Consider the following 20303-nt stretch of genomic DNA (forward strand, 5'->3'; position numbering starts at 1 on the left):
TTTTTCTTAATAAATTTTATTTTGGTAATTGTAAAAAGAAAAATCAGGACCAAAACTAAAGGCAACTTAAAAAGTTCAAATATATAATCCTTATGTAATAGAGATTTATAATTTCCAGGCCCTCTCTGGGGAAGGAATGCCCAAAGGGCAAAAGGGAAGGCAACAATGCCATCACACAATTCAGTCAATCAGAAGAGAAGCTGGTAGGAGAGTTCAACAGGGCATGAAGAAAGGGAGAGAACAGCAATAGTTCTGCCATACAGAACTCAGTCCATCTTGAGGTTAACATAGATATACCGGATGAACTTTAGGGAAGAAAAAAAGGAGATGGTGCCCAGCATGAGGAAGAAGACATAACCAGTGAGTAAGGAGTAGCCGAAGAACTCTACTGTCTGTACTGCCCCAGACATGTTGGAGCGCCGGGCATAATAGAAAACTGAGTAGAGGAAGATGAAGAGGCCAGTGGAGCCAACACTCAGCACAGATCGCCACCACCAGCGGTAATCCTCCCCAGACAACTGGAAGTAGGTGAGTGCAATGGAGATGCAAGCCCCCACACTCAGCAGGATGGCGAAGACAAAGAAGAGGATGCCGTACAAAGTGTACTGCTCCCGACCCCATACTGTGGCAAAGATGTAGTACAGCTCCACAGAGATGGCACTGTGAAGAAAAGAGATGATACACAGCATTAAAGGGCTGTGCACCATCAGCACAGTGGTTGGGCTGAAATCCAGCCCCCACCCTCTCCCATGTTGCTGGGTCATTGTGAAAAGTGAGTTCACTCCACTCTCTGCCCCAGATCTCCTGGCTTCATGGGGATTTTTTGCCTATGATTAGCTGCTCTCACTTCAAGAATATCTTCCCTAATAGATTGAGGGCAGGGATCTTGTCCATTTTACTTTCCACTTTATTCTTTGCCTGGCACAAAGAGGTATTCAACAAAGTAAATGGGTCATCAAATGGGCTTTAAACCCCACATGATGTCCATAGGCATTAAAGTCAGAAACCAGGAAGGTGAAGGGGAAAATGTCTCCGGAGAGCTTTATAAGTGAGACACTCTCATATCATTCAAGCTCAGTCCTGCTTGGGGATAGGAGGAACCATTTAATGATCTCTGAATGGTACCACTGAACCAGGGATCAACGGGTTGGGTTAGGGTACTGGATGAGTAGGGACAGGAAAAGTTGAGGTCAGGAACCTGACAGTAATAGCCATGGAATAAAGGGAGGATACCTGAAAGGCAGGAAGCCTCCAACAGTCATGTGGATGACAGTAGACTTGTACCAGGGCTGGGGTGGAATCTCCCGGGCGATGTTCTTGGTGCGACAGGGTGCATCAAAGGGGCTGGCATTGTTCTTCCCAAAGATGCCTCCAATGACAGTGAGGGGAAAGCCCACCAGCAGCCAAACCGTCAGAAGCAGCAGGATGGTTGTGGCTGGCAGAGCCTGTGTCGAACCATTGGCCCAATGCACTGAGTTCACCACACTCCACGTCAGGAAGAAAGGCACTGCAGGGATGGGCCCCCGGAGGGAGGGTCAACACTAGGAGCTACATCTCTAAGGGCACCCACTTACATCCAGGACCAAAAGGGGAGGGGGCTGAAGCAGCCTGCCACTCTAACGGCAGACTCATGCTCCTGGATGTCCCTGCAGAGTCGACTGCCTTCACCTCCACCCTTTCAGGTCCCATTATTCTTTGCTCTGTTTTTTTGTTTTTTTTTTTGAGACAGAGTCTCGCTCTGTCGCCCAGGCTGGAGTGCAGTGGCGCGATCTCTGCTCACTGCAAGCTCCGCCTCCCAGGTTCATGCCATTCTCCTGCCTCAGCCTCCCAAGTAGCTAGGACTACAGGCGCCCGCCACCACGCCCGGCTAATTTTTTGTATTTTTAGTAGAGATGGGGTTTCACTGTGTTAGCCAGGATGGTCTCGATCTCCTGACCTCGTGATCTGCCTGCCTCAGCCTCCCAAAGTGCTGGGATTACAGGCATGAGCCACCACACCCGGACTCTTTGCTCTTTATCTTACCAACACCATCCCCCAACCCGGTGTCATTAAGGATCCAGGTAGCTACTACATAATCTGAGAGTAGCACAAATCCATCTGCCTCCAGGGGCCTGTCTTGCCTTGGAGTTGGTAATTCCTAGCATGAGACATTCCTTTGGATTAATGCCCTGTTTTCAGAAAGCCTTGGTTCAAATATAAATGTGATGGGATAAAAATCAGACACACAGAATTGGGAACAAGAAGGGTTCAGAACAGAGACTACTACTGCCTTTGAAAGGGCAATCTGGTTTGAAAGCCTAGAGTGGGCCCACCTTCAAAATAAAAATTCAAGGGTGTTATTTTAGTGTAATGGGTGAGAATACAAGTCAGACTGCTGAAACCTAGTTCACTACTTTTTAGGAGTGTAATCTCAGACAAGTTACTTAAGCAGCCTTTAGTTCAGTTTCCTCATCTGTGGAATGGAAATATTACCTACTTCACACAGTTATTGCTGAGTGCTTACCACACTGCCTAGGACATTTTGAGGGCTTAGTAATTTTAAACTATTCAAAAGAAATGCATTCTTGTTTTTTTTTTGGTTTTCTTCTTTCTTTTACAATATTCCTTCCCTTCAAGCCTCATCCTGACTCTATCCCAAGTTCTATGATGTGTTCTTTTTTTTTTTTGAGACAGTCTCACTCTGTCAGCCCAGCTAGAGTGCAGTGGTGCAATCATGGCTCACTGTAGCCTCAACCTCCCTGGCTCCCCAGGCTCAAGCAATCCTCCTGGGTCAGCCTCCCAAGTAGCTGGGATTACAGATGTGAACCACCATGCCCGGCTAATTTTTTGTTATAGAGAGAGGGTCTCACTATGTTGTCTAGGCTTGTCTCAAACTTTTGGGCTCAAGTGATCCTCCGGCCTCGGTCTCCCAAAGTGCTAGGATTACAGGTGTGAGCCACTGTGACCAGCCACAATGTGTTCTTCATTCCTAAGTCCAGAAAGGCCCACCAGGGAAAGGAAAGTCCTCACCAGAGAAGAGACTGGTGGTGAGAATGATGTTCCACACCCAATGCTCGCCTCCAATCTGCCGGTAGAAGTGGCTGGACACGTAGCCAGAGATGCAGCAGGTCAGGGCATACAACAAGATGGCTGCTGAGTTAATGGCCCCATGACGGTGCACATTGAACATGCCCAGCAGTGCCATGACAATAATGCCTGCAGGATGGTAGTGGAAAGCCCAAGTTAGGCCTCACCTGTGTCTCTTCTAGCAATTTCAGAGGAATCAGCCCCCCTTCTCCCAGACCCAGGGCCTCCAGCAAAACAATCTCCCCCAGTTTTGCTATCCAGAAAATCTACAGTAGAATACGTGCATTCTTGCTAGAGCCACCCTATCCCTTAGGTCTGCCCTTCTGGATAGAAGAGAAGATCCACAGACCTTTTCTGAACAAACTCCCTACCTAGTTCTATCCCATGAGATAAATCCCCAATTCATTTTTATCACCTCACCAGTGCCAAGGGCCAGGAACTGGGCACCCACGCCAAGCACAGCACAGAGCAGACCACGGTATGGGGGGAAGCGGAAGACATCTGTATGGATAATTTTCCAGCCATTGTCACCCTGGTCAAAGTCATCACCAGAACCTGCAGAGGTGGTCTCCTCATCTAAGTTGTACCGAGCCAGGTCATTCCGAAGCACACGCATTAGAATGACAGCCACAAAACCCACCAGTAAAAACACAAGCACCATGGAGTTGATGATGGACAACCAATGGATTTCCAGTGTTCGAGGAAAGAAACCACCATCGTCACCACGGCGCCTGTCACTCCGACGCTCCACTGAAGTCTCAGACCAGCGCACGCTATAAGTGTGGGTAAGGCCTAGGAACTCGTCAGGTCGTAACCCATCCAAGCTGTGGGGCTTGACGTCCCGCACTGAAACATTGGCAAATATAATTCGGTCTCCATGGAATTCTAGGTGGAAGTCCAAATGGGTCCAGAGTCCTATCTTGTGGCTGTGTGGCAGGAAGCCACTCTCCTCCATGTAGCCCACAAAGCCCCGGATTGGCAAGTCATCTACCACAAATTCAAAGTAGTACAGTTCTTCAATGGCCTGGCGCAGCTGCTCCACCTATAAAGAGCAAGTCAGGAGTTGGTCACACAAGATCTCCCCAGGCGCAGAGTTACAGCAAAGTTTCTCACCTTCAGCACTACTGATATTTTGGGGTGGATAATTCTTTTTTTTCGAGATGGAGTCTTGCTCTGTCACCCAGGCTGGAGTGCAGTGGTGCAATCTCGGCTTACTGCAACCTCTGCCTCCTGGGTTCAAGCAATTCTCCTGCCTCAGCCTCCTGAGTAGCTGGGATTACAGGTGCCCATCACCACACCCAGCTAATTTTTGTATTTTTAGTAGAGACAGGGTTTCACCATGTTGGCCAGGCTAGTCTCAAATTCCTGACCTCATGATCTGCCTGCCTTGGCCTCCCAAAGTGCTGGGATTGGTCGGGTGCGGTGGCTCATGCCTGTAATCCCAACACTTTGGGAGGCCGAGGCGGGCAGATCACGAGGTCAGGAGATCGAGACCATCCTGGCTAACACGGTGAAACCCCGTCTCTACTAAAAATACAAAAAATTAGCTGGGCGTGGTGGCGGGCGCCTGTAGTCCCAGCTACTCGGGAGGCTGAGGCAGGAGAATGGCGTGAACCCGGGAGGTGGAGCTTGCAGTGAGCCGAGATTGCGCCACTGCACTCCAGCCTGGGCGACAGAGCAAGACTCCGTCTCAAAAAAAAAAAAAAAGTGCTGGGATTACAGGAGTGAGCCACCACACCCAGCCTGGGTTGGATAATTCTTTGTCATAGTGGGGTTATCCCGTGCACTGTAGGATGTAGCTTTCCTGGCCTCTTCCCATTCTATGCTGGTAGTACCCCCCCAGCTGTAACAACAAAAAATGTCTCCAGACATTGCTAAATGTCCCTTGGGGGACAAAACTGTTCCCTGTTGACAATCACTGGGTTAGACTCTAGTATGTTGAGATTCTCCAAAAAAGAGCAAGTATGGCTTGACAGGGTTAAGGCCTAGAAAAAGGAGAGCGGTGAGGTATAAGGAGGTCTGGAGTGGACTAAGGAGAAGTACCAGGATTCACTAAAGAAAAAGCATGACAGGGAAGTTTAGGTAGAGACTACAGGAAACAGCTAAGAAACAGCCAAGAGGTAGGCATGGAAGGAAACAGAACTATGTGGGACTGATAGTTGGGACCTCATGACCAACAGAGAAGCTTGCAGTAAGAAACCCTGGGCTCTGATATCAGTTCTGCAAATCACTGTCCATGTAATCTTAAAAAACGTAACTTCTGAGCAAGTATGTATCTTAGTCAACTGAATTAGAATAGCATCACCTGCCCTGCCTGCCACACTGGGTTGTATTGTAGTTAGAATCAAATCAGACAATTTCCATAAAGGTACCCTGAACCATAAATGTAAGGCACTGTTAGTCTCTGGGAAGGAGGGCTACGTGATAGCCAATGTGGAGAGGCTGACCTGTGCAGAACTGAGCTGCATGTGGCACAGAATTCTCTTCTCCACGTTTTCCCGAAAGCGGATCTCATACAAAGACTCAGCCATTCGGTCCCCATCCAGCACTTCACCCAGGCTAAGGCTTTTGTGACGTATCTTCTCAGGGCAGCAGACTGGAAGCTGATAGTAGTGGTAAGTTTCCTGAGGGTTATGGTAGGGTCCCACTTTGTTGACATATAGAATAACAGGGTCGCCGGCCTTGTAGTGTGTCACGCCTTCCACCCCTGGCCCATGGCCTGTGCCCAGCAACAGTATCAGGATTGGCAACCACTGGCAGCTCCAACTTCGAGGGTTCCCTACGACTGTCATCCTTAAGGCAGTGGAACCTGTTTGGGGGAATCCTGAGGTTATAGAAACCAGGGAGGTTACAGAAACCCCAGGTCAGGTGCCTCGAACTGAGGTCCCCTGGCTCCACTTGCTCCCATTGGCCCCCTCCCCGCCCCACCCTACCCCACGTCTCTCTATCCCAAAGACCCCGCTCCACCTCTGCTCTCTCATCCTCCCAACCTGGGGTTCACCCCACCCGCAGCCCGTCTGGCCCGGGGCCTCTACTACGCGCCCTGGCCCGTTTCCATGGCAACGCCGCTCGGTCTCGCACCTCGGGTCCCTTCCCGCCACAGCCCCGGGGTCCTCACCGCGCGGGAAGGGCTGGCCGAGGCGGCGCCAGCGGCCTTCGCGCCCCCGTAGCTGCCCTTGGGCTCCTGCTGGGGTCTCTCCCACAGCGGCGCGGTAGCGGCGGGTTGGAGAGGACCTGCCGACCGACTTCTACGGGGTTGCCCGTTGCTGCGCCTGACAACGGCGGCTGCGGCTACACCGCGCTGGACACCGCTCTGGCTTACTCAAGAACTCCCCGTTGCGCCTTCTCCATCTGGAGGCCCGGCCCAGCTCCGGGGACCCCGTGAGGCTCGGCTTGCCCCGCCCGTCTTCGGCGAGGCGGGGGTCCTCCCGGCGATCGGCAGCGCGGCCCAGGACACGTCAGTCTTACCACTTCCGCCCTCACCGGCGGCGACCTCAGCCTGGCGGAAAGCTCCTTGCCTGGAACGCAGAGGGCCTTCGCTGCTGCGGCCCCTGGGGACCCCTTCGCGACGGCTTCCCGGGGAGGGGGCTGAGGCCTGGCAGCGAGGACCCTGACACCCCTTCGGGAGAGGAGTGGCTGCTAGGCCGCTCGCTTGCTCCTGGAAAGATTTGGGGTTTGAGAGCTCTTGGCCAGGAGGCTCGCGCTGGCCGAGGCCCGAGAGCTGTCCCCGCGGGACGAGACTAGCGAGGGCCGGGGAGATGGAGCGCAGGCGGCGTCTGGGTTCGAAGCACTTTCCGGCTGAACCACCTGCTGCTGAGGCTGAGCCCTGAGAGGCGGTTCGTGGCCCCCAAACCGGGGAAGGGGCGAAGCTTTGGGCATCTGTCCCATGCAAGGGTCCCAACGTCTGAATCTCACCTCACTCGTCTCCCACCTGTCACGAATGGCCAGCGCCAAAGTGATAAATATGTAATAGGAATGTCTTCCCGAGGCTGTGCTGGAGACTTCCCTGGCCGCACAGTGACCGTTCAGAGCCCCACGATAAGCAAGCCGAAAGCCGGTCTGGCGCAGAGGCGCGCAAGGAGAGAGGTCTGTCCTTTGACTCTGTGAGTTGGGCAGCCTAACATGGTTATTGTTAATTGACGGTAAAGTATCTCGAGGTCCGTTAGTCTATGTTTTTGTTCTTATTTATCACTGTGTATGTCTTTGGGCTTCTCTTCACTTTGTATGGCAGATTATTTTGAAAAAGTTTACGCTTGTGTTTGTCTCAGCTGTTTTAAAGGGGATCTGCCGTCTAGGGAGTTCCCCTTGAAAATCGGACCTTTGAGCAGTGACTTCTGTTTTGCCACCTGGGAGCAACGTGTAAGGAAGTGGACTTAAGGTTCTCTCTCCCCAGGGGAAGAAGCACAGTGGAAAAATCACAAGTGACTTCTGGCCTGAAAAGCCCTTAATTTACCTGCTTCTACAATTACTGCCCTTTCTGACCCAGTTCTTTCCCTGCAGACATAGGTGAGGTTCAAAGAAGCGGATGGTGGAGTTTTGTTAGACAATCAGTGAATTTTCTAATTAGAAAAAGAACTGAGGTCGGGCGCGGTGGGCTCACGCCTGTAATACCAGCACTTTGGGAGGCCGAGGCGGGCAGATCACCCGAGGTCGGGAGTTCGAGACCAGCCTAACATGGCGAAACCCTGTCTCTACTAAAAATACAAAAAAATTAGCTGGGCGTGGTGGCGGGCGCCTGTAATCCCAGCCACTTGTGAGGCTGAGGCAGGAGAATAGCTTGAACCTGGGAAGCGGAGGTTGCAGTGAACCGAGATCAGGCCATTACACTCCAGCCTGGGCAACAGAGTGGGACTCCATCTCAAAAAAAAAAAAAAGAAAAGAAAAAGAAAAAGAAAAAAGAACAAGAACTGAGAGTGGCTTAGAAATAATCTCTGACAACCACCTGGTCTCTAAAGCCAGAAACTTGGGCCTCTTTCTATCTTCCCGCTCAGATATCAGTGTCACCAAGCCCTCTCCACTTATTTCCTGAATATCTTCCAGATGCTTGCCTCTACCTCTTTGGTTCAGGCTCCATCTTCTCTCACCTAAACTACCATGAGAGCCACCTTGCTAGTCTCCTAGTCACCTTCCCCCTGGGTCATTTTTCACACTGCTACTGGAAAGTTTATTTTTTAAAATCAGGATTCTCAGGGGAGGGGGTGCCTGGTCATCAGCATTTTTTTTTTTTTAAAAAGCAAGCACTGAGGCCGGGCGCAGTGGCTCACTCCTGTAATCCCAGGACTTTGGGAGGCCGAGGTGGATTACCTGAGGTCGGGAGTTCAAGACCAGCCTGGCCAACATGGTGAAACCCCGTCTCTACTAAAAATACAAAAAAAATTAGCCAGGCATGGTGGCTCATGGCTATAATCCCAGCCACTTGGGAGGCTGAGGCAGGGTAATCGCTTGAACCCAGGAGGTGGAGGTTGCAGTGAGCTGAGACTGCACCATTGCACTCCAGCCTGGGCAACAAGAACCAAACTCTGTCTCAAAAAAATAAGCACTGATTTTGATGTATACCCAGATTATATGAGCATACAAGGTAGAGTCAAAATAGCCTAGCATATGAGACCGCTCAGACCTGGATCCTAATTACTTCTCAAGGTACATTCCCCTTCTGGAACCCTATTCTGTATTCAAATAGAAATACTGAATATCATATTCTCTCAAGCCGGCAAGCCTCATATTGTTACTCCTGCCTAAACCACCCAATCTCCTATTCCCTACTTATCTTTTTTTTTTTTTTTTGAGACAGAGTCTCGCTCTGTTGCCCAGGCCGGAGTGCACTGGCGTGATCTCTGCTCACTGCAAGCTCCGCTTCCCAGGTTCACGCCATTCTCCCGCCTCAGCCTCCCAAGTAGCTGGGACTACAGGTGCCTGCCACCACGCCCGGCCAATGTTTGTTTTTGTATTTTCAGTAGAGACAGGGTTTCACAGTGTTAGCCAGGATGGTCTCGATCTCCCGACCTCATGATCTGCCCGCCTTGGCCTCCCAAAGTGCTGGGATTACAAGTGTGAGCCACCGTGCCTGGCCTTTTTTTTTTTTTTTTTTTTTTTTGAGACAGAGTCTCACTGTCAACCAGGCTGGAGTGCAGTGGTGTGATCTCAGCTCACTGCAACCTCCACCTCCGAGTTCAAGCGATTCTCCTGCCCCAGCCTCCCGAGTAGCTGGGACTACAGGTGCACACCACCATGCCCGGCTAATTTTTGTATTTTTTAGTAGAGATGGGGTTTCACCATGTTGGCCAGGCTGGTCTCGAACTCCTGACTTCGTGATCCGCCCGCCTCGACCTCCCAAAGTGCTGGGATTACAGGCATGAGCCACTGCACCTGGCCTTATCCTTTTTTTTGAACAGTGCAAATGTCACCTTCTCTATAAAGCCTTCCCTTACATCTCCTCCCAGGTTTGTTTATAGCGTATCTCACTGTAGTGTTATTTTACTTCTTATGTGTCTGTCTCCCTTGCTAATTTCAAACTCCTCAGAGGAAGACTGTAATTTATTCATCTCTGTTTCCTCAGGACCTAGCAGTGTTTTTATATATGTTAGGCAGCTTAATACATGATCCTCACATGAACTGGTTTACCCCCTGTACATGATGAGAGACTAGAGTTGCCACCAAGTTACCTATCCGGGGGCCAGCCTGTGGGATCAGATGGGCAGGATTGGGTGGGCCCCCTTACCATGGTGTGCCCTGGAAAACTGCTCATCTTGCTAGATTGAGGATATAGAGCTGGCTTCCAACAGAACTTTGGAACCATCCTGCCAGCAAGGTCAGACTGTCAATAAATGGGAATTTATTGCATGCCTGTGGCATAATCTGTTCTTGAAGTATTTGTTCTGTTTTGGAGGATGGAAGATATGAGAATTTGGATTCTTCCCTTGTTCTTTTCTCTGCCCCTCTGTCCCCCACTGATATAGTTTGGATAGTTATCCCTGCCCAAATCTCATGTTGAAATGTAATCCCCAATGCTGTAGGTGGGTCCTGGTGGGAGGTTTTTGGATCATGGGGGCGGACCCCTCATGGTTTGGTGTAGTATTTACCCTATGAGTTCTCACAAGATCTGGTTGTTTAAAAGCGTGTAGCACCTCCCCCACAACTCTCTCTCACTCCCATTCTCACCACGTGATGTCCCTGCTTCCCCTTCACCTTCCATTTTGATTATAAGCTTCCTGAGGCCTCTCCAGAAGCTGAGCCAGCACCATGCTTCCTATACAGCCTGCAGAACAGTGAGCCAATTAAACCTCTTTTCTTTTCTTTTTTTTTTTTTTTTTGAGACGGAGTCTTGCTCTGTTGCCAGGCTAGAGTGCAGTGGTGTGATCTTGGCTCACTGCAACCTCCCCCTCCCAGGTTCAAGTGATTCTCCTGCCTCAGCCTCCAGAGTAGCTGGGACTACAGGCACACACCACCATGCCCAGCTAATTTTTGTATTTTTAGTAGAGATGCGGTTTCACCATGTTGGCCAGGATGGTCTTGATCTCTTGACCTTGTGATCCGCCTGCCTAATTTGGCCTCCCAGAGTGTTGGGATTACAGGCGTGAGCCACTGCACCCGGCCTAAACCTCTTTTCTTTACAAACTACCCAGTCTCATGTTTTTGTTTGTTTTTGTTTTTGAGACAGGGTCTCACAGGCTGGAGTGCAGTGGTGCTATCTTGGTTCACTGCAGCCTTCACCTCCCAGGCTCAAGTGATCCTTCTGAGTAGCTGAGACTATAGGCACATGCCACCACACCTAGCTAATATTGGTATTTTTCGTAGAAATGGGTTTTTGCTATGTTGCCCAAGCTGGTCTTGAACTCCTGGGCTCAGGTAATCCACCTGCCTTGGCTTCCCAAAGTGTCAGGATTACAGGCATGAGCCACTGTACACGGCCTCAGGTATTTCTTTCTTTTTTTTTTTTTTTTGAGACGGAGTGTTGCTCTGTCACCAGGCTGGAGTGCAGTGGTGCGATCTCGGCTCACTGAAACCTCCGACTCCCTGGTTCAAGCGATTCTCCTGCCTCAGCCTCCCGAGTACCTGGGATTACAGGCATGCACCACCACGCCCAGCTAATTTTTGTGTCTTTAGTAGAGACGGGTTTCACCATGTTGGCCAGGCTGGTCTCGATCTCCTGACCTCGTGATCTGCCCGCTTCAGCCTCCCAAAATGCTGGGATTACAGGCATGAGCCACCGCGCCCGGCCTGGTATTTCTTTATAGCAATGCAAGAACGGCCTAATACCCACTACACAAAATCTTTTTTGTTTTTTTGTTTTTTGTTTTTTTTGTTGTTTTTTTGGTTTTTGTTTTTTTTTGAGACAGAGTCTCTGTCGCCCAGGCTGGAGCGCAGTGGCACGATCTCGGCTCACTGCAAGCTTCGCCTCCCGGGTTCATGCCATTCTCCTGCCTCAGCCTCTCCAAGTGGCTGGGACTACAGGCACCCGCCACCACACCTGGCTAATTTTTTGTATTTTTAGTAGAGACAGGGTTTCACCGTGGTCTTGATCTCCTGACCTCCTGATCCGCCCTCCTCGGCCTCCCAAAGTGCTGGGATTACAAGTGTGAGCCACCATGCCCGGCCGGTTTTTTGCTTTTGAGACAGAGTCTCGCTCTGTCACCCAGGCTGGAGTGCAGTGGTGCAATCTCTGCTCACTGCAAACTCCACTTCCTGGGTTCACACCATTCTCCTGCCTCAGCCTCCCGAGTAGCTGGGACTACAGGCGCCCGCCACCATGCCTGGCTGGTTTTTTTTTTTTTTTTTTTTTTTTTGTATTTTTAGTAGAGACGGAGTTTCACCGTGTTAGCCAGGATGGTCTCGATCTCCTGACCTCATGATCTGCCCACTTCAGCCTCCCAAAGTGCTGGGATTACAAGCTTGAGCCACCGTGCCTGGCCTTTTTTTTGTTCGTTTAGACAGAGTCTTGCTCTGTTGCCCAGGCTGGAGTGCAGTGGCATGATCTCGGCTCACTGCAACCTCTGCCTCCTGGCTTCAAGAGATTCTCCTGACTCTGCCTCCCAAGTACCTGGGATTACAGGCACCTGCCACCACACCCACCTAATTTTTGTATTTTTAGTAGAGATGGGTTTCACCATGTTGGTCAGGCTGGTCTTGAACTCCTAACCTCAAGCAATCCACCAGCCTTGGCCTCCCAAATTGCTGGGATTACAGGCGTGAGCCACTGCGCCCGGCTACAAAATCTTAAATCTAAATAACTCCTCTGTGACCACAACCTCCTGTTCTTCTCATTCTCTCAATTCCTACCAAACTTGTTTTTCCATTCCAGTGACACCTGCAACTCCTCCTTCTGCCCCTTTGGCCAGTTTCTAGCTTGTCTTCTGTGTCAGCTGCCTTGCTATAAAGAAATACCTGAGACTGGGTAATTTATAAGAAAAGAGCTTTATTTGGCTGTGGTTCTGCAGGCTGTACAGGAAGCATAATGCTGGCATCTGCTTCTGGGGAGGCCTCAGGAAGCTTACCATCATGGCAGAAGGTGAAGGGGGAGCAAGCATCTCACATGGTGGGAGCAGGAGCAAGAGGGCAAAGGGGGAGGTGCTACACACTTTTTAAAATGACCACATCTCATAACTCACGGCAAGAGCGTGGTGCTACACATTCATCAGAAACCCACCTCCATGATCCAGTCACCTCCCACCAGTCCCCACCTCCAACATTGCAGATTACAACTGACCATGAGATTTGGGTGGGGACACAGATCCAAACCATATAATCTTCTGTTGCGGGAAGTCAGGGACCCCAAACGGAGGGACCGGCTGAAGCCATGACAGAAGAACGTGGATTTTGAAGATTTCATGGACATTTATTAGTTCCCCAAATTAATACTTTTATAATTTCTTATGCCTGTCTTTACTGCAATCTCTAAACATAAATTGTGAAGATTTCATGGACACTTATCACTTCCCCAGTCAATACCCTTGTGATTTCCTATGCCTGTCTTTAATCTCTTAATCCTGTCATCTCGTAAGCCGAGGAGGATGTATGTCGCCTCAGGACCCTGTGATAATTGCGTTAACTGCACAAATTGTAGAGCATGTGTGTTTAAACAATATGAAATCTGGGCACCTTGAAAAAAGAACAGGATAACAGCAATGTTTAGGAAACAAGAGAGATAACCTTAAACTCTGACCTCCGGTGAGCCAGGAGGAACAGAGCCATATTTCTCTTCTTTCAAAAGCAAATGGGAGAAATATCGCTGAATTCTTTTTCTCAGCAAGGAGCATCCCTGGGAAAGAGAATACGTGCCTGAGGGTGGGTCTCTGAAATGGCCCCTTTGGGTGTGGCTGTCTTCTATGGTTGAAACTGTAGGGATGAAATAAACCCCAGTCTCCCATAGCACTCCCAGGCTTATTAGGAAGAGGAAATTCCCACCTAATAAATTGTGGTCAGACCGGTTGCTCTCAAAACCCTGTCTCCTGATAAGATGTTATCAATGACAATGGTGCCCGAAACTTCATTAGCAATTTTAATTTTGCCCCGGTCCTGTGATCTCGCCCTGCCTCCCTTTGCCTTTGATATTCTATTACCTTGTGAAGTACGTGATCTTTGTGACCCACACCCTATTCGTACACTCCCTCCCCTTTTGAAAGTCCCTAATAAAAACTTGCTGGTTTTGCGGCTTGTGGGGCATTACAGAATCTACCGACATGTGATGTCTCCCCCGGATGCCCAGCTTTAAAATTTCTCTCTTTTGTACTCTGTCGTTTTATTTCTCAAACCGGCCGACGCTTAGGGAAAATAGAAAAGAACCTACGTGACTATCGGGGCAGGTTCCCCGATAATCTTCCTTATCCATGCAGCTTAGATTCCGCATTCCATCATTTCAGCCACATTCTTGCGTATGTTCTTGATGCCCCTCTCCCATTGTTTCATTGCAGCTGCCAAGCAAAACCCTAAATCATCCATCAACATTCAAGTACCTATAACCAAGATGCTAAAAGAATCACAACACTATATGTGTCTATGGACAAGTTGTTCTCCAACCTCAGTTGGGCCCTCAATGCTGCTCATTTTCTAAACCAGCTCTTTTCTATTCTCCACACTTCATCTGTCTTCTCATCATTTGACCTCCCTATATAGCTTAGTGGGAGATGCAAGCAAGAGAAGCAATTACAGACACTATGTTAGGCGCTGTGACAGACAAAGTATTGGGCCTGTGGGAGCACCCAGGAAGAAGGAATATCTAACTGAAGCTTGAGCAGTCAGTTAAGCCTTCTTTAAAACAGCTCCACTGGGCGCGGTGGCTCACGGCTATAATCCCAGCACTTTGGGAGGCTGAGGCAGGCAGATCACCTGAGGTTGGGAGTTCGAGACCAGCCTGACCAACATGGAGAAACCCCGTCTCTACTAAAAAATACAAAATTAGCCAGGCGTGGTGGTGCATGCCTGTAATCCCAGCTACTCAGGAGGCTGAGGCGGGAGAATGGCTTGAACCCAGGAGGTGGAGGTTGCAGTGAGCCGAGATTGTGCCATTGCACTCCAGCCTGGGCAACAAGAGCGAAACTCCATCTCAAAACAAAAACAGATGGGGCGTGGTGGCGCATGCCTATAATCCCAGCACTTTGGGAGGCCGAGGCGGGCAGATCACCTGAGGTCGGGAGTTCAAGACCTGCCTGACCAACATGGAGAAACCCTGTCTCTACTAAACATACAAAATAGCTAGGCGTGGTGCATTTCTGTAATCCTAGCTACTAGGGAGGGTGAGGCAGGAGAATCGCTTGAACCCAGGAGTTGGAGGTTGCAGTGAGCCAAGATCGTGCCATTGCACTCCAGCCTGGGCAACAAGAGTGAAACTCCATCTCAAAAAAAAAAAAAAAAAAAAAAAAAGAGAAAAAAGGTCCTATGCCAAGTTCTCAAGGAAGATTTGGAGTTTGCCACAAATACAGAAAAGCAGTTGTGGATCATTACGTGTGTGTTAAAAAATAAAATTGGGGAGGTAAGCAGGATCAGACTTAAAGCTGTGTGAAAGAATTTGGATGGACTTGATCCTAAAGAGAATGGGGAGACACTGAATTGTTTCAAATGGAAATAAAATCAGATTTATGCTTTGGACTTGGGATGGACAGACTGGAGGGGAGCAGAAGGCTGGCTGGGGCCATCTGTTCGATGATGGAGGCGTGAACTAAGGGAGTAGCAGTGGGCTCAGAAAACCATGAGAATATTATCAAGGAGAGAATCAGGAGGTATAAGAGATAGGATTTGGTGATAGATTGAATGTAGGGACTGAGGCAGGAGGGTCTGGGATGACATATGAGTGTCTAAATTAAGGGTGATTAGTGTACAACTCACAGGAAAGTCTGAGAGAAGAAAATAAGTTCAATTATTGATATGGTTAAGTTTGAGATGGATATGGTAAGTTCCATGCCTGGGGCAGACATGGCCACGTAATACTGGCTGCTCTATCTAAACTCCAGATATATGGGATGGAGATGAAATTAGGAGCAGTTAGCATAAATGTAGTATTGACACCATGGGTATGGACAAGATTAAGGGAGGATGTGAAGGTTTGAGAAAATAAAGCTTGTGATAGAACACTTGGGATATGATTAAGGGATGGATGGAGAAAGATATAACTTCAGTGAAGGCTGAGGAGTGACCAGAAGGATGTGGAGGAAAACTAGAGAGTTCTGGCTCATAGAAGATAAGGATGCATTTCAAGGTTAGATTTTCCTAGAACATGTTCAATACCTTACAATTGTAATACTTTCACACTCGTATTTCTCATGCTGCATTATAAGCTTTAGGATCATAGTGCTTCTATTGGCCTTATTGAACTAAGGGGGCTGCAATGGGCTCGGAAAGCCTTGAGTGTATCATTAAAGAGATAAGTAGGAGATAGCAGAGACAGGATTTGATGAAAGATTGTATGTAGGGATTGAGGAAGGAGGAAGGGTCTGGCATGACATTTGGGTGACATTTTATCCAAGTATTCAGCACAGTGTCTGGTACTTAGTAGGTACTCATATTTCAATGAAAGGGCTGATCTTTAGGAGTTTCACCAGACTGTGGAAGGTGCCTCTGGGAATGAGTACGTTTCCATCTGCACTTCATTCTCAAGTTTTGTGGCCAACGATGGATAGGAGGTGGATTGTGATGTATTCGGAACATGGGACCTTGAGGAGTTCCGTAACCAAAAGGAGAAAGTAACAACAGCCAGTGGAGACAAAAAGAACTGCTTCTCTTTCTTTCCCCCTCCAAGTTCTTAGTGGAGGGCTGAGTCCAGCATCCCAGACTCGTGTGACTATATAGGCAAGCATCTGGGGACCTACTTCACTTTGATACCCTAGCCTTCAGCAGCTCAAGGTGTTGGCCTTTGGATAGGAGGCTTCCAAGTAGTAAAGCTCCCTGCTCTCAGCAAGCCCAACACCATGGGGAAGGGAGATGTCTTAGAGGCAGCACCAACCACCAAAGCCTACCATTCCCTCATGGATGAATATGGTTATGAGGTGGGCAAGGCCATTGGCCATGGCTCCTATGGGTCGGTATATGAGGCTTTCTACACAAAGCAGAAGGTTATGGTGGCAGTCAAGATCATCTCAAAGAAGAAGGCCTCTGATGACTATCTTAACAAGTTCCTGCCCCGTGAAATACAGGTTGGAAAGGGGGCTGGAAGAGGGAACTGGAGCTTAGTACTAAGCTGCTTGAGGTTTCTCAGAAGGGGTATGGCCAGGAGGGGTGGGGCCAGAAACCCCTAAACCAGAACTGAAATGTCTCACTAAGCAGCTAGGAAACTTTATGTAAGTTAAACCTCTTTCCCATCCACCCAGTCACCTCCAGCCCCCAAAAAGTAAAGGCACAAAACATAGCGTTTGCCCACAGGCCACCAGTTCTCTGGGGTTGAGTGGTTGATCCTATTGCAAAGTCCTAAGTCAGTAGCTGAGGGTAGGAGATGGCTGGGAGTGCAGTCAGGGTTCTCCCTTCCCAGGTTTGATGGGTCCTTCTTCTGGGGTCAGGTAATGAAAGTCTTGCGGCACAAGTACCTCATCAACTTCTATCGGGCCATTGAGAGCACATCTCGAGTATACATCATTCTGGAGCTGGCTCAGGGTGGTGATGTCCTTGAATGGATCCAGCGCTATGGGGCCTGCTCTGAGCCCCTTGCTGGCAAGTGGTTCTCCCAGCTGACCCTGGGCATTGCCTACCTGCACAGCAAGAGCATCGTGCACCGGTGAGGGCGCTGCCACCCAGACTGGGGCCTTTGCCCTCAAGGGGGTTTTATGCACATCTCCCATTTCCTGTCCTTTTTTCCTCTTTCGAACTCCCTCCTCAATATCTAGCCTATTCATGCACTCTATTTTAATCATATGGTCAAGGATACTGATAAAGTACTCACTGTATGCAAAGCATTTTATGAAATACAATGGTGAGCTCCCGGTGGTCCTCAGATATTATCCTCTGTCTCTCTCCCTACTTTGGGCTCTGCTCACAACTCCATGGCTTTCCTTCCTCTCTACCTTGTGCCCTCATAATGCTTTCTACCTCCCACTTCCTCTGTCCTCATCTTTACCCTCTGACCCCTGGCCCTTCAGCTCCCAGTCTAAAACTAAGCCCTCTCCCCAGCCTGATGCCCAGCCTTTCTGCTGCTGGTAGGGACTTAAAGTTGGAGAACCTGTTGCTGGACAAGTGGGAGAATGTGAAGATATCAGACTTTGGCTTCGCCAAGATGGTGCCTTCTAACCAGCCTGTGGATTGTAGCCCTTCTTACCGCCAAGTGAACTGCTTTTCCCACCTCAGCCAGACTTACTGTGGCAGCTTTGCTTACGCTTGCCCAGAGATCTTACGAGGCTTGCCCTACAACCCTTTCCTGTCTGACACCTGGAGCATGGGCGTCATCCTTTACACTCTAGTGGTCGCCCATCTGCCCTTTGATGACACCAATCTCAAAAAGCTGCTAAGAGAGACTCAGAAGGAGGTCACTTTCCCAGCTAACCATACCATCTCCCAGGAGTGCAAGGTACTGGCTACCTAAGGAGGGCTGAGCCTTCAGGGATGACCCACAGGGAGGGGTGAATATCCAACCTAGGTCACCCAACCTAGGCCTCCCAACCCTGGGGAAAGGCTCTTCCCACACCAGAGCCATCTCACACACTAGCTCCTGTCCTATAATAAACAGTATGGAAGGCATAAAGGGCCAACCACTAGGCTCCAAACCTTGCCTGATACACAGGTTCCAGCTTCTTTCTCTTTAGGCCAGAAGGGAAATAAGGAAAGCATTCCTCCCAAGGAACTCTTCCCTTCCCCTCTAGGGAGTTAACTGCCTGGGTCTCCAAGATAAAATCAGAGCCACACCCACTTTGACCAGAGTGGTATGATGGGCTATCCTGCTTCTTTCTTAGGTCCAACTGCTCATTGCCTGTGTGGCACAATGGAGAAAAACTCAGGCAAGACCTCTCTCTCCCCTGCTCTAGAACCTGATCCTCCAGATGCTACGCCAAGCCACTAAGCGTGCCACCATTCTGGACATCATCAAGGATTCCTGGGTGCTCAAGTTCCAGCCTGAGCAACCCACCCATGAGATCAGGCTGCTTGAGGCCATGTGCCAGCTCCACAACACCACTAAACAGCACCAATCCTTGGAAATTACGACCTGAAAATGGCTGAGGGAGGGGGCTAAGAGAGGAGCAAAGCAGGAGGTCTTGGGCTAAAAATCTTTTTTACCAAAAATAAATCTAAGTCTGATTTAGTTTCATCAACTAGGGTCAAAGACATTCTTTTCTCAAGGCAATCTTATAGCAGGGAACACTGCTGGAGTAAGAGATAGATTTCTGCCCAGAGCCTGTAACCAATAATCTTGACACTGTGTTAAATCAATAGTGTAATTCATGATGTGGCTCTTAGGGGATGGGGTGCTCAGATTAACGCTCTATTTTGGGAAGCTTTATTATTCAACTCAACATATGCTCATTATTTTACATCTTTGTGCTGTTTAAATGCTCAAGTAGTGGGGTAAAAGCCCTGGTTCTTCCACTTTGATTATGGCTCTGCCTGTCTATAGTCCAAAGTAATGGCACTGTTAGTTCTTTTAGAAATGGGTATTCGAGGCCGGGCGCGGTGGCTCACGCCTGTAATCCCAGCACTTTGGGAGGCAGAGGCAGGCGGATCACAAGGTCAGGAGATCGAGACCACCCTGGCTAACACGGTGAAACCCCGTCTCTACTAAAAATACAAAAAGTTAGCCAGGCGTGGTGGCACGTGCCTGTAGTCCCAGCTACTCCGGAGGCTGAGGCAGGAGAATGGCGTGAACTCGGGAGGCAGAGCTTGCAGTGAGCCGAGATCGCGCCACTGCACTCCAGCCTGGGTGACAGAGCGAGACTCCGTCTCAAAAAAAAAAAAAAAAGAAATGGGTATTCGAGCTGGGTGCGGTGGCTCACGCCTGTAATCCCAACACTTTGGGGGGCCAAGGCGGGCAGATCACTTGAGGTCAAGAGTTCGAGACCAGACTGGCCAACATGGCAAAACCCTGTCTCTACGAAAAATACAAAAATTAGCCGGGCATAGTGGCACGTGGCTGAGGCAGGAGAATCACTTGAACCCGGGATGCAGGGGTTGCAGTGAGCCGAGATCGCGCCACTGCACTCCAGCCTGGGCGACAAAGTGAGACTCTGTCTCAAAAAAAAAAAAAAAAAGAAAAGAAAAGAAATGGGTATTCGGGTGTATGAAGTACCTTGGTTCCTTTTCCCTCTTCCAGTGTCACCTTAACCACTACTGACACAATAGCAGGGAGACAAGGCTTCTCACACAATTGTTCCCAGACACAGAATTCAAACCAAGCCTTCTAGTAGTGAAAGCTACTAACTATGGGTTCTGGATAAAGGAAAGCTACTTGCTCCTTCCATTCCAAGTAGCAAAGCTACTTGTTCCTTCCATGGTATTCTCCCTCCTTGTCCTTGAAAATGGGCTTTGTAAAAGAAATTTGGGGCTGTCTTGGCAGAGGCACGACCAGGGGAAAGCAATGAGGGAAGACTCAGAGATGCCTCCACGTGGTTCTAAGTGGTAGATGGCAGTTTCTTCAGCCTCAGCAACTAGGCAACTCTAGGACAAACCGGCTTGAAAGATGAAATAATGTTTGCCTGGAACATAGGTTGAGATATTAGGAATGCCCATTTGTTCTATGTTCCAACCCCCCTTCTTTGCTCTAATTATTCATTGCTTGAAATAAGGCTCCAAGGGCCAGGGGAACAGCTTCAGGGGTAGACAAGGCAGTATAG

The 20303-nt window shown here is 49.3% G+C and overlaps 2 protein-coding genes across 9 annotated transcripts; one reads left to right on the forward strand and one right to left on the reverse strand.

Annotated features, from left to right (window-relative positions):
- TM9SF1 (transmembrane 9 superfamily member 1) lies at positions 1-15953 on the reverse strand. 5 transcript variants are annotated; one of them, XM_008961245.6, is made up of 6 exons: positions 6389-15953; positions 5514-5875; positions 3487-4108; positions 3010-3195; positions 1234-1507; positions 1-660 (listed from the first exon to the last, which is right to left on the reverse strand). In XM_008961245.6, the coding sequence occupies exons 2-6, from the start codon at positions 5856-5858 to the stop codon at positions 267-269; spliced, it is 1821 nt and encodes a 606-aa protein (XP_008959493.2). In that variant the 5' UTR covers positions 5859-5875; positions 6389-15953; the 3' UTR covers positions 1-266. The 5 variants fall into 5 exon arrangements, with proteins under 5 accessions (XP_008959493.2, XP_008959488.2, XP_008959490.2 ...); XM_008961240.6 differs by having other exon boundaries at positions 6185-15953; XM_008961242.6 differs by having other exon boundaries at positions 5514-5890; positions 6185-15953.
- TSSK4 (testis specific serine kinase 4) lies at positions 15954-20227 on the forward strand. 4 transcript variants are annotated; one of them, XM_055097395.2, is made up of 4 exons: positions 15954-16688; positions 17049-17263; positions 17686-18049; positions 18432-20227. In XM_055097395.2, the coding sequence occupies exons 1-4, from the start codon at positions 16464-16466 to the stop codon at positions 18501-18503; spliced, it is 876 nt and encodes a 291-aa protein (XP_054953370.1). In that variant the 5' UTR covers positions 15954-16463; the 3' UTR covers positions 18504-20227. The 4 variants fall into 4 exon arrangements, with proteins under 4 accessions (XP_054953370.1, XP_054953369.1, XP_003809128.1 ...); XM_055097394.2 differs by having other exon boundaries at positions 15956-16688; positions 17656-18049; XM_003809080.6 differs by having other exon boundaries at positions 15956-16688; positions 18504-20227.
- The last annotated feature ends 76 nt before the right edge of the window (positions 20228-20303 follow it).

Source organism: Pan paniscus, chromosome 15 (assembly GCF_029289425.2).
Source record: "Pan paniscus chromosome 15, NHGRI_mPanPan1-v2.0_pri, whole genome shotgun sequence".
In the NCBI taxonomy this organism is placed as follows: Eukaryota; Metazoa; Chordata; class Mammalia; order Primates; family Hominidae; genus Pan; species Pan paniscus.